Below are 16,218 nucleotides of genomic sequence, written 5' to 3' on the forward strand. Positions count from 1 at the left end.
ATCCATCCATCCATCCATCATCTATCCATCCATCCATCATCCATCCATCCATCATCCATCCATCCATATCCATCCATATCCATCCATCCATCATCTATCCATCCATCATCTATCCATCCATCCATCCATCCATCATCTATCCATCATCCATCCATCATCCATCATCCATCCATCCATCCATCCATATCCATCCATCATCCATCATCTATCCATCCATCCATCATCCATCCATCCATCATCCATCATCTATCCATCATCCATCCATCCATCCATCATCTATCCATCCATCCATCATCCATCCATCCATCATCCATCCATCCATATCCATCCATCCATCATCTATCCATCCATCATCTATCCATCCATCCATCCATCCATCATCTATCCATCATCCATCCATCATCCATCATCCATCCATCCATCCATCCATATCCATCCATCATCTATCCATCCATCCATCATCCATCCATCCATCCATCCATCCATCCATCCATCCATCCATCCATCCATCCATCCATCCATCCATCCATCCATATCCATCCATCCATCCATCATCTATCCATCATCTATCCATCCATCATCCATCATCCATCCATCATCTATCCATCCATCATCCATCCATCCATCATCTATCCATCCATCCATCCATCCATCCATATCCATCCATCCATCCATCATCTATCCATCATCTATCCATCCATCATCCATCATCCATCCATCATCTATCCATCCATCATCCATCCATCCATCATCTATCCATCCATCCATCCATCCATCCATTCATCCATTCATCCATTCATCCATTCATCCATCCATCTTCTTTCCTATCTTTAAAGTCGTTCCAGTTGAATTTAAGCGTCACAATGAAAAGTAGTGACGTCTGAGTCTGAGTGGTGTGTGTGTGTGTGTGTGTGTGTGTGTGTGTGTGTGTGTGTGTGTGTGTGTGTGTGTGTGTGTGTGTGTGTGTGTGTGTGTGTGTGTGAAGCAACAGTCGAGCAGAAATATGTGAAAGTGTGTGTCAGATTACAGCTGGAGCTCCACGACACAAAGCTGCTTCTGTCTGTGCTCAGCTGAGCCTGCACTCCTCCTTCATCCCTCCATCATCACCTTCATCCCTCCATCATCACGTTCATCCCTCCATCATCACCTTCATCCCTCCATCATCACCTTCATCCCTCTATCATCACGTTCATCCCTCCATCATCACCTTCATCCCTCCATCCATCACCATCATCACGTTCATCCCTCCATCCATCACCTTCATCCCTTCATCATCACCTTCATCCCTCCATCACCACCTTCATCCCTCCATCCATCACCTTCATCCCTTCATCATCACCTTTATCCCTCCATCATCACCTTCATCCCTCCATCCATCACCTTCATCCCTCCATCCATCACCATCATCACGTTCATCCCTCCATCCATCACCTTCATCCCTTCATCATCACCTTCATCCCTCCATCACCACCTTCATCCCTCCATCCATCACCTTCATCCCTTCATCATCACCTTTATCCCTCCATCATCACCTTCATCCCTCCATCCATCACCTTCATCCCTCCATCATCACGTTCATCCCTCCATCATCACCTTCATCCCTCCATCATCACCTTCATCCCTCTATCATCACGTTCATCCCTCCATCATCACCTTCATCCCTCCATCCATCACCATCATCACGTTCATCCCTCCATCACCACCTTCATCCCTCCATCCATCACCTTCATCCCTTCATCATCACCTTCATCCCTCCATCCATCATGTTCATCCCTCCATCCATCAGGTTCATCCCTCCATCGTCAGTGTTCATCCCTCCATCCATCACGTTCATCCCTCCATCCATCATGTTCATCCCTCCATCCATCATGTTCATCCCTCCATCCATCACGTTCATCCCTCCATCCATCACGTTCATCCCTCCATCGTCAGTGTTCATCCCTCCATCCATCACGTTCATCCCTCCATCACGGCATGGTGCCGAGGTGTGATGCACCTGGCTCTTAAAGGGACAGACACACCCTGCCCTGGTACAGCTGAGAGTGGACACTCCCCTTGACTCATGTCTCCTCCTTCAGCTGTAATTCCTGATGTAATCAGATTACAGTGTGACTGCTGGTTTCCTGTGAGGTCAGAGGGAATCGTGGGCGGCTGTCACGGAGCGACTTCCTGCTGGTGATCCTCTGAAGCACGCTGGGACCCGGGGAGAGTACTGGAGTAATCTATTACTCAGGATTACTTACAGAAGAAAATCCTGCCTCATGAGATCACGCTGTCATCTCTCCACCCTCCCACGATGCCGCCGCCCGGCTGGGAACTGGGAGAGTTCCACTTGGGAAGTTCCCAGTTTACAGCGCTGATGCTACTTCCTGTTGTTGAACCTTCACAATTAAATGTTTTGTCACTGAAGTGGAGAGACAGAGAAACTCTGCTGCGTTTAAAAGAACTGGAGCGTTTCAGAAAGATCCCAACTGGGACGTTCCCAGTGAGTGAGTGGGAGATTTGGAAGAGTTTCCAGAAAGTGCGACGTCCTTCAACATGGCAGCAGCTTGATCACAGTCATGTGACGCAGCCAACTGGGAAATGGGAGCTTTGTAGGTGGGAATTATCACAGTCGCACTCATCCATGTTTACTGATCCTCCAAAATAAAAGAAGAAATGATGAAGAGTTGATCAGCCGAGTTTCTCGCTCCGAAGATTACAGTTCCGCCATTTTCCAGGAGGAGGAGGAGATGCAGTGGACAGCAGGAGGTGCAGAGGAGGTGCAATGGCCTCCTCCCTCTGATCCACCCTCCTTCATTTACATGATGTCATCAAGTTAAATCCTCAGAGTGACGGTAATGATCTGAGTCTTTGAGGAGGAGGGAGATGAGGAGGAGCAGGTGGGAGGTGAGGAGCAGGAGGGAGATGAGGAGCAGGAGGGAGATGAGGGGGAGGAGGAGGGGGAGCAGGAGGGAGATGAGGAGGAGGAGCAGGAGGGAGATGAGGAGGAGTGAGAGGGGGAGGAGGAGGGGGAGCAGGTGGGAGATGCGAGGAGGGGAGGAGGAGGGGGAGCAGGAGGGAGGTGAGGAGCAGGAGGGAGATGCGAGGAGGGGAGGAGGAGGGGGAGCAGGAGGGAGGTGAGGAGCAGGAGGGAGAGGAGGAGCAGGAGGGAGATGCGAGGAGGGGAGGAGGAGGGGGAGCAGGAGGGAGATGAGGAGGAGGAGCAGGAGGGAAACAAGGAGGAGGGAGACCAGGAGAAGGAGGAAGGAGACCAGGAGGAGGAGGAGCACGAAGGAGGTGAGAAGGAGGAGGGAAACAAGGAGGAGGAGCAGGAGGGAGGTGAGGAGCAGGAGGGAGATGAGGAGCAGGAGGGAGATGAGGAGCAGGAGGGAGATGACGAGGAGCGAGGAGGGGAGGAGGAGGGGGAGCAGGAGGGAGGTGAGGAGCAGGAGGGAGATGAGGAGCAGGAGGGAGATGATGAGGAGCGAGGAGGGGAGGAGGAGGGGGAGCAGGAGGGAGATGAGGAGGAGGAGCAGGAGGGAGATGAGGAGCAGGAGGGAGATGGCGAGGAGGGGAGGAGGAGGGGGAGCAGGAGGGAGATGAGGAGCAGGAGGGAGATGACGAGGAGCGAGGAGGGGAGGAGGAGGGGGAACAGGAGGGAGATGAGGAGCAGGAGGGAGATGACGAGGAGCGAGGAGGGGAGGAGGAGGGGGAGCAGGAGGGAGATGAGGAGGAGGAGCAGGAGGGAAACAAGGAGGAGGGAGACCAGGAGAAGGAGGAAGGAGACCAGGAGGAGGAGGAGCACGAAGGAGGTGAGAAGGAGGAGGGAAACAAGGAGGAGGAGCAGGAGGGAGGTGAGGAGCAGGAGGGAGATGAGGAGCAGGAGGGAGATGACGAGGAGCGAGGAGGGGAGGAGGAGGGGGAGCAGGAGGGAGGTGAGGAGCAGGAGGGAGATGAGGAGCAGGAGGGAGATGGCGAGGAGGGGAGGAGGAGGGGGAGCAGGAGGGAGATGAGGAGCAGGAGGGAGATGGCGAGGAGGGGAGGAGGAGGTGGAGCAGGAGGGAGATGAGCAGGAGGGAGATGAGGAGCAGGAGGGAGATGACGAGGAGCGAGGAGGGGAGGAGGAGGGGGAACAGGAGGGAGATGAGGAGCAGGAGGGAGATGGCGAGGAGGGGGAGCAGGAGGGAGATGAGGAGCAGGAGGGAGATGACGAGGAGCGAGGAGGGGAGGAGGAGGGGGAGCAGGAGGGAGATGAGGAGGAGGAGGAGCAGGAGGGAAACAAGGAGGAGGGAGACCAGGAGAAGGAGGAAGGAGACCAGGAGGAGATGACGAGGAGCGAGGAGAGGAGGAGGAGGGGGAACAGGAGGGAGGTGAGAAGGAGGAGGGAAACAAGGAGGAGGAGCAGGAGGGAGGTGAGGAGCAGGAGGGAGATGACGAGGAGCGAGGAGGGGGGCGACAATGAGGGGGAGCAGGAGGGAGGTGAGGAGGAGGAGGAGGAGGGAGGTGAGGAGCAGGAGGGAGATGAGGAGCAGGAGGAGGAGGAGGAGGGAAACAAGGAGGAGGGAGACCAGGAGGAGGAGAAGGGAAACAAGGAGGAGGAGGGAGTCCAGGAGGAGGAGGAGGGAGACAAGAAGGAGGAAGGAGACCAGGAGGAGGAAGAGCACGAGGGAGGTGAGGAGGAGGAGGAGGAGGGAGATGACGGGGAGGAGGAGGAGGAGTAGAGAGATGAACAGGAGGAGGGAGATGAGGATGGAGGGGGACCAAGAGGAGGAGAAGGGAAACAAGGAGGAGGAGGAAGACCAGGAGGAGTTCCTGGAGGAACCTCCAGCTCTGTCCTCCAGAGTTCTGCTTTGATGTAGAAATCAAACGAACCCTCCTGTGGAGCGTTGAGGGACCTGATGCTAATGATGCTAATGCTACGACCTGAACTAAGGAAAGGACGACTTGAAGTTATTCAGAAAGAAACTGCAGAGAAAGAGAGACAAACCAGGAAGAATAGAAACAGGGAAGAGTAGAAATCATAAACCTGGAGGAGTAGAAACTACATGTCCTACATGTCCTACATGTCCTACATGTCCTACATAGAGGTCACACCACCTTGTGGAGCCTGATCCCATGAGATCTGGGAAGCTAAGCGAGGTAGAGCCTGGAGGGAAGACCAGGAGCCTGGGTGAGTGAGTGAGTGAGAGAGAGAGTGAGTTGGTGGTGGTCAGAGGGTGAGAGAGTGAGTGAGTGAGTGGTTGGTGGTGGTCAGAGGGTGAGAGAGTGAGTGAGTGAGTGGTTGGTGGTGGTCAGAGGGTGAGAGAGTGAGTGAGTGAGTGAGTGGTTGGTGGTGGCCAGAGGGTGAGAGAGTGAGAGAGTGAGTGGTTGGTGGTGGTCAGAGGGTGAGTGAGTGAGTGAGTGAGTGGTTGGTGGTGGTCAGAGGGTGAGAGAGTGAGTGAGTGAGTGAGTGGTTGGTGGTGGCCAGAGAGTGAGAGAGTGAGTGGTTGGTGGTGGCCAGAGGGTGAGAGAGTGAGTGGTTGGTGGTGGTCAGAGGCTGAATGAGTGAGAGAGTGAGTGGTTGGTGGTGGCCAGAGGGTGAGAGAGTGAGAGAGTGAGTGGTTGGTGGTGGTCAGAGGGTGAATGTAGTGAGAGAGTGAGTCGTTGGTGGTGGTCAGAGGGTGAGTGAGTGAGTGAGTGAGTGAGTGAGTGAGTGAGTGAGTGAGTGAGTGGTCAGAGGGTGAGAGAGTGAGTGGTTGGTGGTGGCCAGAGGGTGAGTGAGTGAGTGAGTGAGTGAGTGAGTGAGTGAGTGAGTGAGTGAGTGAGTGAGTGAGTGGTCAGAGGGTGAGAGAGTGAGTGGTTGTTGGTGGTCAGAGATTTGCAGCCTCTCCTCCGTCAGTGTGCTCCAGAGCAGCAGTGACTACAGACGTAGTTCACCACCACCCAGGATGGAGGAAACATTTTTCCCGTCGTGTCATTAAGTCATTGTTGTTAAACAAACGGAGAACGTCTTTCCTCCGTCTTGTCTGTTTAACAAACCCTGTCTTCTTAAAGGTTCTCCTCTCTGCTCTGAGCGGTTCTCCACCTCCGGAGCTCTGAGGCCTGAAGATACTTCCTCAATTACTTTTATCTGAGGAAGGAAAGTTCTAGGAAGAATCTTCCATTTGGAGGAATTCTAAGAGTGACGTCACTAAGAGCTTCTTTTAGTCTCAGGATGCTTTGTGGATACGGGACCTGGTTTCCGGGGAAGGTCATCGAGGAGCGCTGGTTCTAATCCTGGCGCTGAAGGTCTGTGTTTCTTCTCCCCCAGTCCTGGAGATCCTGCAGCTGGTGAAGAGGCGGGACTTGTTCCTGGCCGACACCCACATCCTGGAGCTGGAGCAGGAGTGCAGCGAGTCCCTGGCCGCCGCCGAGCGTGGCGCGGCGCCGCCGTCCGAGGACGGCGGGCGGAGGAAGGCCAAGGACGTGGAGCTGCTGTACCAGGAGCTCCAGAAGGAGCTGTGGGCTGTGGTCCGGGAGTCCCTGAGGTCCCCCACCGCCGGACCCAACCTGGGGCTGGTGGTGCAGGTGAGGCCCGCCGCCGTGTTTGTGCAGGAGGTGGGGGGGGGTGGACCGGGTGGACCGGGTGGACCCGGGCCTTCATGTGAGTCAGGTTTCTGTCTTCTGTCCGTCTGAAGGTTCTGCAGCAGGAGGACCAAGCCGACAGGGACTGGGCCCTCAGCGAGGCAGCGCCCCCCGGTGGCCCCCGGCCTCGGGGCCTGAAGCAGCGCTGGAAGGAGGCGGTGGAGGAGGCGGCCGACGGTTCCCTGCCTCAGCGGGCCGAGTTCACGGCCGGGGAGCTGGACGGGTACCTTGACCGGCTCCGGGCTCGGGTGGTGGAGGACCTGGGCGCCGCCAAGAGGAACATTGTCTCCATCTACCCCGAGGACTACCAGCCCTTCCAGGTGAGAACCGGGTCCAACTTCACCGGGCAGGCTTTACACTGTCACTCATTCACACACGGGTGGAGGCGGCCGCCATGCAGCGCTCCGTCCGTCCACTGGGGGCAGTGTGGGGTTCAGTGTCTTGCTCAAGGACAAATGGACAGACAGGGAATCGAACCTGAGACCTTGAGAGATGACCACGGTCGTCAGAGAGTCCCAGTCATAGTCGGAGCTGAATCACAACGTGGGACTGAAGCTTCTCCATCACAACAGCCCGACATGAAAACTACATCAAACACCTTGTTTTCACAACGTCACTGTGTAAATGCAAAACTTCTCAGAAAACTAGAACGATATGTTTTCACTTGAAACGTCGTCGTGGTAACAAGGACCAACAGTAGTTGTTGCTCTAGGATCAGTCAGCGAGTTGCTTTCAACTCCGTCCAGCCACCAACCTTCACGTGTTTCCACGGAGATTCAACGGACAACACCGTCCAAACGGTGTTTCGATGGTGTTCCCACAATGTTTCATGGTGTTTTGACGGTGTTCGGAAGAACACCGTCAAGGAGAGCTCATCTTTGGAACACGTCACAGATACGTCGTACAAACCTTCCTGCCGGACGACAGACATGGTTCCACCTGCGTGGTTCTGCTAACCCTGACCTCTGACCTTCCAGGTGTACGTCGAGAGTTACCACCAGGCGGTTGCCAGGCGACTGACAGACATCACCGACAACCAGCTGGAGATCACCGACATCTACTCACTGCTGGACTGGCTGCACAACATCTACAACCGGTACCGACAAACACATCCAACAGAATCACACTGTCCAACAGAACCACACTGTCCAACAGAACCACACTGTCCAACAGAACCACATGTGATCCACTGTGTGTGTGTGTGTGTGTGTGTGTGTGTGTGTGTGTGTGTGTGTGTGTGTGTGTGTGTGTGTGTGTGTGTGTGTGTTTTCAGGGATGTCCTGGGCCTAGTGTGTATCACTAGTCCATTCAGTCGCTCTCATCTCAGTCCTCTGTTGCCCTCGGAGACGGTGGAGCGACTGGAGCTGGACTGTCTGAACTCTGTGAGGGTGAGACGATACACACCCTTCAGAGGACACACCCTTCAGAGGACACACACATTTCAGAGGACACACACACTTCAGAGGACACACCCTTCAGAGGACACACACACTTCAGAGGACACACACACACTTCAGAGGACACACGTTTCAGAGGACACACGTTTCAGAGGACACACGTTTCAGAGGACACACACATTTCAGAGGACACACCCTTCAGAGGACACACCCTTCAGAGGACACACACACACTTCAGAGGACACACCCTTCAGATGACACACACTTCAGAGGACACACACTTCAGAGGACACACACACTTCAGAGGACACACACACACACTTCAGAGGACACACACACATTTCAGAGGACACACCCTTCAGAGGACACACACAGAGGCGTGTCTAGTTTCTGTAGTGATCCATTCAGTGGTGATAAAGGTGAGGTGCGTTTGATTTGACGCCTGGTGTCGCCCTCTGCAGGCCAAAGTGACGACGGAGCTGAGTCTGGTCCTGGACGAGGAGGAGAAGCGCTGGATGGAGACGCTCCACATCGAGGAGTACCAGATTACTCTGGCCAAGATGGTTATCCAGGTACACACACACACACACACACACACACACACACACACACACACACACACACACACACACACACACACACACACACTGTGTGTGAACTCTGGGTTTTCCTGCTTCTTACATAAACACTGATTCCGCTGTGTTTTTGTACACTGATTGTTTTCTGCGTCCGTCCTTTAACTGCAGCCAAAGTCAACATGGAGAACTTCCTGATCTCACACACACACACACACACACACACACACACACACACACACACACACACACACACACACACACACACACACACACACACACACACACACACACACACACACACACACACACGAGCAGCTGCCGCCCTCTGGTGGTCAAAGGAGGGACAAGTGCCGGCTCATTTTACTGAGACTGTAAATTCCTACTCTCACAATGGGTCCTGAACGCAGCGTTGGAGCCATGAAATTAAAAGTTGTGACATGATTTTATCCGTTTTATTGAAACAAACTGAAGCTCGAGTTCAGTTTGATCCAGAAGAAGAAGGTTGGTTCTTTCTCCGAAGATTCTTGATGGTCCTGGTTCTGTGGATAGAGGAGGTAGAGGAGATGAGCAGGAGCGGATGGACTTGCTCATATATCGCCTTACATGGTTCATCACATTCACACGGCGCCGTCACTCCAATGGGAGTTCAGGCAGGCAAAGATGGCAGAGATGGGAATTGAACCTGCAACCTTCCAATTGGGAGACAACCGCTCTACCACCTGAGCTATGCCATCCTATGGAGGAGGTGGAGCCGGTGGAGCCGGTGTATCGGGTGGAGGAAATGAGCAGGTGGAGCAGAGACAATCTGAATGTTGAACTGTTGCTGTTCCAGAGGCTGCAGGTGGATCTGGAGCGTTCGGCCTCCATCAACAGGAGTTTGGGCTCCAGAGTGGCTCAGTGCAGTCTGAACGGGCTGGCGGACTTCCTGTACAGGTACACACACACACACACACACACACACACACACACACACACACACACACACACACACACACACACACACACACACGCTCCTCACTGTGTCCTACAGCTTCCAGCGGAAAGCTGAGATGTTCCACGAGGCGATGCAGAGCGGCATGCTGGGAGACAACGAGGACGGCTACGTGTCCAAAACCATCGCACTGGTCAACTGCTGCCCACCGTTCAGGTGGGACCCTCACACCTGTCTGCTGCTGCTGCTGGGGCAGTTTCCATGGCAACTAAACAACATTGTGGAAATACAGAGAAAACTTTTCTGAAACATGCATTTCTGCTCATGAGCACTATGGTCAGTGAAGATCCTCCAAACCAGAGCTAACTGGCTAATCACAGCTAACTAGACCTAAAAGCTAAACTGCTAACCAGAGCTAACTGGCTAATCAGAGCAAACCAGAGCTAACAGCTAAACTGCTAACTCGAGCTAATCACAGCTAACCAGCTAACCAGAGTTAACTGGCTAATCACAGCTAACCAGAGCTAACAGCTAAACCGCTAACTAGAGCTAATCACAGCTAACCAGAGCTAACAGCTAAACCGCTAACTAGAGCTAATCACAGCTAATCACAGCTAACCAGCTAACCAGAGTTAACTGGCTAATCACAGCTAACCAGAGCTAACAGCTAAACCGCTAACTAGAGCTAATCACAGCTAACCAGAGCTAACAGCTAAACTGCTAACTAGAGCTAATCACAGCTAATCACAGCTAACCAGCTAACCAGAGTTAACTGGCTAATCGCAGCTAACCAGAGCTAACCAGAGCTAACTTGCTAATCAGACCTAACCGCTAAACCGAGCTACCTGGCTAATCAGAGCTAACCAGCTAACCACAGCTAACTGGCTAATCACAGGTAACTAGAGCTAACCAGCTATCCAGAGCTCACAGATGAACCACTAATCAGAGCTAACCAGCTAACCGGCTAAACAACTAACCAGTCTGGAACAACCGGGCGCTGGTTATCGTTTAACCAGTCGTTAAATACATTTAACCACCGTTAACTTTAACCAGGAGTTATCTTGTTGTTCAAAACTGGGTTAACTTTAACCAGGAGTTATCTTGTTGTTCAAACTGGGTTAACTTTAACCAGGAGTTATCTTGTTGTTCAAACTGGGTTAACTTTAACCAGGTTAGTTACCTTGACGTTAAAGTTAACCTCCACTAGCTGTTTACCAGTGGTTAACTCTCACCATGGTGTTGATGATAGCAGTTGAACAAAGGAAGGACAGGGTGGAGGACTGAACTTTGATAGAGTCGATCCTGGAATGAAGAGTTGCTCCTCTATGGAGCCCCAGAGTGGACATAGAGGAATAATAATAATAATAACAGGTGGGAATGAGATACTAACTAGTAACCTCAGATTACTAACTGGACACAGAGAGTTACTCTCTCCTTCCCTCACCAATGTGGCCTCCATCCCCTCATATTTGCTGCTCTGCAGCTTTAAGAGCCTCGTTTCCACGGAGAACATTAGATCCTGGTGTTTTCTAACTAAACCTGTGAAGTCCAGACGAGTTAAACTCTCCTTGGTCCAGAAAGAGAAGATCTCATTCTCATGTCTCCTCTTTAGCAGGAAGAAAGGATCTCCAGCCGTTTCCATGGTAACCTAGGTAACCACTCTGATTAAAGTTCTCTTTCACATGAAGCCATTAAAAGGCTCATTTTAGCTCTAAAAACTCCAACTTTCATTTCCAGTAGTTTGTAGTTTGTTTAGTAGTTCCTGAGGAACCAGAAGTCTGGCTTCATTAGAAAGAAGTTCTGTAGAGCGTCTCCTAGCGGAGCGCCCCCTGCTGCTCATGCAGACCTCAGCCTGCGGTCAGAACGCCAAACAAGACCTGGAGTGATGTGATGCCCGCTTCACCCCGATTCTCCTGTCCAACAATCTTAAGGACGTTCAGATCATCATGAGATAATCTCATCAGATAATCCTGCAGTGTGTGGTGTGTTAAGACTGCTCTCGTCGGCTCGGAAGGATGTCGGGACCGCTCCCATCTCAAATCGGGGATATTCAACATGTTGGATTGTTTTGGCCGAGTTCTCGTGGTGTGTGGCGTCCCGAGCACGAGCCTGTTGACTGTGACGCGTAGCCAATCAGAAAGCCAGGTGACGTAGTGGCGAGGAAACGCCGGACCGGACCGACAACCAGCTCCCGTTGCCTCTCACTCCTTTGACCAACGCCTCTTCTTTTTAATACGTGTTTCTTCAGATAAAAACACCACAAAGATCGCCGATACAACCTCTTCGTCCGCCATGTTGGTTGACTCTGGAATCACGTTTGATCTCGAGAGGTTGTGTGAGACTTCCTGTTTGATGGCGGGACGTTCACCAGTGAAATGGGTTCATGTGTGTTGGTGCTGCCGAGTGTCTGCACACCACCCACTGCACCACCAGGACTGTTTAACCTGGGATTATTTATCTGTGTGTGTGTGTGTGTGTGTGTGTGTGTGTGTGTGTGTGTGTGTGTGTGTGTGTGTGTGTGTGTGTGTGTGTGTGTGTGTGTGTGTGTGTGTGTGTGCAGAGGTTTTGTGCAGCGCTGCGCTCAGTTTGACCCGTCGGTCAGCGAAGATTCTCTTCGTCGAGCGAACAAATGTTTGGATCACATTGTTCAGCAGGGAGTCCGAGTTCTGTCAGAGCGCCTGTTCCTGAACATCAGGGTGAGGAGACACACACACACACACACACACACACGCACACAGACACACACACACACACACACACACACAGCGTTACCATTTTCATTGCGTTGGCGTTTTGTCTGACGATGTTTAAAAATGGCGGCTGCCGTTCTGACTTCCTGTCTCAGCCGTTCTTCGAGCGCCTGGTGAAGAGGAAGTGGCTGAGCAACACGGAGCCTTACGAGCAGATCGAGGCGGCCGTCAAGGACGACTTCAAGAAGTACCGCCGGATGGACAGCCCCCCCTACCAGGTAGACACGCCCACTTCCTGTCTCCGCCCACTTTATGCCCGGCCGCCATAACGCGCGTGTGTGTTTTTCAGCTGCTGGTGGGCGAGGTGCACCGCCGCGTGGTGATGGAGTACCTCCGCGCCGTCATGAGGGGGCGCATCATCTGCACCTCCCTGAAGATGAGGAAGAGGATGGCGGGGCGGCTGCGAGATGAAGGCCGACAGATCAAGGCGCTCTTCAGAGACCTGGTGAGAGGCCTGGGGGCGGGGCCTGGGGGGCGGGGCTTGGGGGCGGGGCTTGTATCTGCTAAACAACATTTTAAAGTTGTGATGATGTGTGAATAATGTGTGTGTGTGTGTGTGTGCGTGTGTGTGTGTGTGTGTGTGTGTGTGTGTGTGTGTGTGTGTGTGTGTGTGTGTGTGTCAGGACTCTCCGGCCGGCTGGTTGGACGGCGCCCTCCCTCACATGTCGGAGATCCTCCAGCTGGACGACGTTCCGTCGGTCCAGATGGAGGTGGCGGTTCTGGTGCGAGAGTTTCCAGACGTCCGGTACGAAGCGCTCCTCACATTGGTCACATTCTGTTGTCTTTCCTGAGCAGCTCAGAAGTTTCTGCTCGTTCCATCGTTGTTCTGCGCTCAGCTGCTCAAAGTTAGAAACCAGATTTCAACTCTTCATGGAATCTATTACTTTTTTATCAGAACCGCCTGCAACCCAACTTCAAGCTGAACATCATAACCAACTTCACCCAACTTCGTCCAGCTTCAGTGCCACTTGAATCCTTAAATCTCATTTAATACAACTGCAACACAACTGAGAGAGAGAGAGAGAGAGAGAGAGAGAGAGAGAGAGAGAGAGAGAGCGAGAGAGCTGTGTTTTAATAAAGACGTCAACGTTGGTCTTTTAGCCAGGATATCAAACGTTCAGTGCCGAGTTCCCCCAGAAGTAATGATGGTTCTGACTCCGCCCCCTTTCCCGCAGGAAGCGGCACGTGTCGGCCATCTTGAACATCCGGGGGACGACCCGGCAGGCGGAGCGTCAGGAGATCCTGAACATCGTCAAAGACATCGAGAGCAGCGACGGCGGCGCGGCGCTGGGGCGGGACCGCGCCCTGTTCGCCGAGGTTCCCGTCACCTCCGAGGTGCACTGCCTCAACCTGGGCCTGAGCCGCGTCGCCCTCACCGCCTCCACCTGCCTCGCCGCGCTGCGGCCGCGCCGCCGCAAGGCCCGCCCCCCCGCTCACGACAACCCCGACGACGTCCTGTGAGCTCGCCGCCACAGGTCTCGGCGGTCCGCAGGGGGCGCAACATCCCATCGAGGAGGAGCAGGAGGAGGAGCAGGAGGAAGAGCAGGAGGAAGAGCAGGAGGAGAAGGAGGAGGAGCAGGAGCAGGAGCAGGAGGAGAAGGAGCAGGAGGAGGAGCAGGAGGAAGAGCAGGAGGAGGAGCAGGAGGAGGAAGAGCAGGAGCAGGAGGAGGAGCAGGAGCAGGAGGAAGATTCATACCTGGACCCTTCAGGAAGGAAAGTCTCATGAACAAACACTCGCCAGGGAGGAAGATTTTGACTTTTCAGATAAAGAAAGAAATCGGTTCATTTCATAAAAGACTCTGAAACGCAGATTTGATTCTTTACTTCCTCCTTGTCAAACCCTGTTTTTTGATCCATCCATCGGCTGGACCACCTCATCCAGTTCAGGGTCCCTGGACCCAAACCCAGCAGGTGAAGTCGGGTTCCACCCGGCATCATGTTGCCACATCAGGTTTGGCGTCCCTCAGGGTTCACTTCTGGATCCCTTTATGTTGTTTTGATCATTTCAATGTGAAACTTTATGAGGCAGTTCCTGAATCAGTCAGGAGGCCCTCTAGTGGCCACGGGAAACATGACAAAAGACCAAAGTCAAGAAGACTAAATCAGATGAAAGATGTGAAAGTGACTCACGGTTCCCTGAACCAACCAAACCTTTGTCCTGATTATCTTCATCTGAATTGTTTTCCTCAAAGATCAGTGGACCCAGACCCGAACCCTGCGGAACTCCATCAGGTTTTTGTTGTTTGATGACGGCAGAGTTTTGATTAAAGGTACTAAACAATGCAGAGAATATTTAACTCAATGATTGAAGGTGAAACTGGTGTGACGATGCTTCTAATGTTTCTGCTCTCAGTTTAGATGTTTTCGGTTTTTATTGAATCAAATAATCAGTGAAATATGAATAAATGACTAATCTCAACCTGCTGCTTCCACTCCTTTACACTTCATCACAATTAGACAACTCTGTGGTGCGTTCGAGGACACTCTGACTCTGTGGTGCGTTCGAGGACACTCTGTCTCTGTGGTGCGTTCGAGGACACTCTGTCTCTGTGGTGCGTTTGAGGACACTCCGAGCTCTGTCTCTGTGGTGCGTTCGAGGACACTCTGACTGTGGTGCGTTTGAGGGCACTCTGTCTCTGTGGTGCGTTTGAGGACAATCCGAGCTCTGACTTTGTGGTGCGTTCGAGGACACTCCGAGCTCTGTCTCTGTGGTGCGTTCGAGGACACTCTGACTCTGTGGTGCGTTCGAGGACACTCCGAGCTCTGACTCTGTGGTGCGTTCGAGGACACTCCGAGCTCTGACTCTGGTGCGTTCGAGGACACTCTGACTCTGTGGTGCGTTCGAGGACACTCCGAGCTCTGACTCTGTGGTGCGTTCGAGGACACTCTGACTCTGTGGTGCGTTCGAGGACACTCCGAGCTCTGACTCTGTGGTGCGTTCGAGGACACTCCGAGCTCTGACACTGTGGTGCGTTCGAGGACACTCCGAGCTCTGACTCTGTGGTGCGTTCGAGGACACTCCGAGCTCTGACACTGTGGTGCGTTCGAGGACACTCCGAGCTCTGACACTGTGGTGCGTTCGAGGACACTCCGAGCTCTGACTCTGTGGTGCGTTCGAGGACACTCCGAGCTCTGATTCTGTGGTGCGTTCGAGGACACTCCGAGCTCTGACTCTGTGGTGCGTTCGAGGACTCTCCGAGCTCTGACTCTGTGGTGCGTTCGAGGACACTCTGACTGTGGTGCGTTTGAGGGCACTCTGTCTCTGTGGTGCGTTTGAGGACAATCCGAGCTCTGACTTTGTGGTGCGTTCGAGGACACTCCGAGCTCTGTCTCTGTGGTGCGTTCGAGGACACTCCGAGCTCTGACTCTGTGGTGTGTTCGAGGACACTCCGAGCTCTGACTCTGTGGTGCGTTCGAGGACACTCCGAGCTCTGACTCTGGTGCGTTCGAGGACACTCTGACTCTGTGGTGCGTTCGAGGACACTCCGAGCTCTGACTCTGTGGTGCGTTCGAGGACACTCTGACTCTGTGGTGCGTTCGAGGACACTCCGAGCTCTGACTCTGTGGTGCGTTCGAGGACACTCCGAGCTCTGACACTGTGGTGCGTTCGAGGACTCTCCGAGCTCTGACTCTGTGGTGCGTTCGAGGACACTCCGAGCTCTGATTGGGCTTTTCCACCAAAAAGAACCAGGTTCTAGTTCAGGACCGGTTCTTAAATGAGCACCACCAAAGAACCGGTTCTCTTTCCACCGTTAGCAGAGCCAGTAGAGCCGCGTCACTCCGTCACTACAAAACGTGATACGTCACTGATTTCACCAATTTCACGGCGACAGCGCTCCTCCAGGAACCAGCAGACGGACTGTACCAGAGGTTTAGTCCGGGTCGCTCCATCTAGTCTGACCTGAACCTCTGATGCACCAAAGAGCCAGAAGACATTACGTCTCTTTGTGTCTCTATTGGTGTTTTTTCACGTCCGT

The 16,218-nt window shown here is 53.2% G+C and overlaps 1 protein-coding gene across 2 annotated transcripts in view; it reads left to right on the plus strand.

Annotated features, from left to right (window-relative positions):
- The window catches only part of exoc3l2b (exocyst complex component 3-like 2b), a 36,996-nt gene extending 22,331 nt beyond the window's left edge, over positions 1-14,665 (plus strand). For both annotated transcript variants that reach the window (XM_080460162.1, XM_080460161.1), the window contains exons 4-15: positions 6,272-6,528; positions 6,639-6,905; positions 7,563-7,681; positions 7,859-7,973; positions 8,444-8,554; positions 9,393-9,493; positions 9,591-9,707; positions 12,052-12,187; positions 12,337-12,459; positions 12,531-12,686; positions 12,865-12,986; positions 13,417-14,665. In XM_080460162.1, the coding sequence (XP_080316288.1) occupies positions 6,272-6,528; positions 6,639-6,905; positions 7,563-7,681; positions 7,859-7,973; positions 8,444-8,554; positions 9,393-9,493; positions 9,591-9,707; positions 12,052-12,187; positions 12,337-12,459; positions 12,531-12,686; positions 12,865-12,986; positions 13,417-13,702 (1,910 nt within the window). In that variant the 3' untranslated portion in view covers positions 13,703-14,665. The remainder of the gene's footprint in view (positions 1-6,271; positions 6,529-6,638; positions 6,906-7,562; positions 7,682-7,858; positions 7,974-8,443; positions 8,555-9,392; positions 9,494-9,590; positions 9,708-12,051; positions 12,188-12,336; positions 12,460-12,530; positions 12,687-12,864; positions 12,987-13,416) is intronic.
- The last annotated feature ends 1,553 nt before the right edge of the window (positions 14,666-16,218 follow it).

This window comes from Lipophrys pholis, assembly GCF_963383615.2.
Source record: "Lipophrys pholis genome assembly, chromosome: 3".
NCBI classification, from domain to species: domain Eukaryota; kingdom Metazoa; phylum Chordata; class Actinopteri; order Blenniiformes; family Blenniidae; genus Lipophrys; species Lipophrys pholis.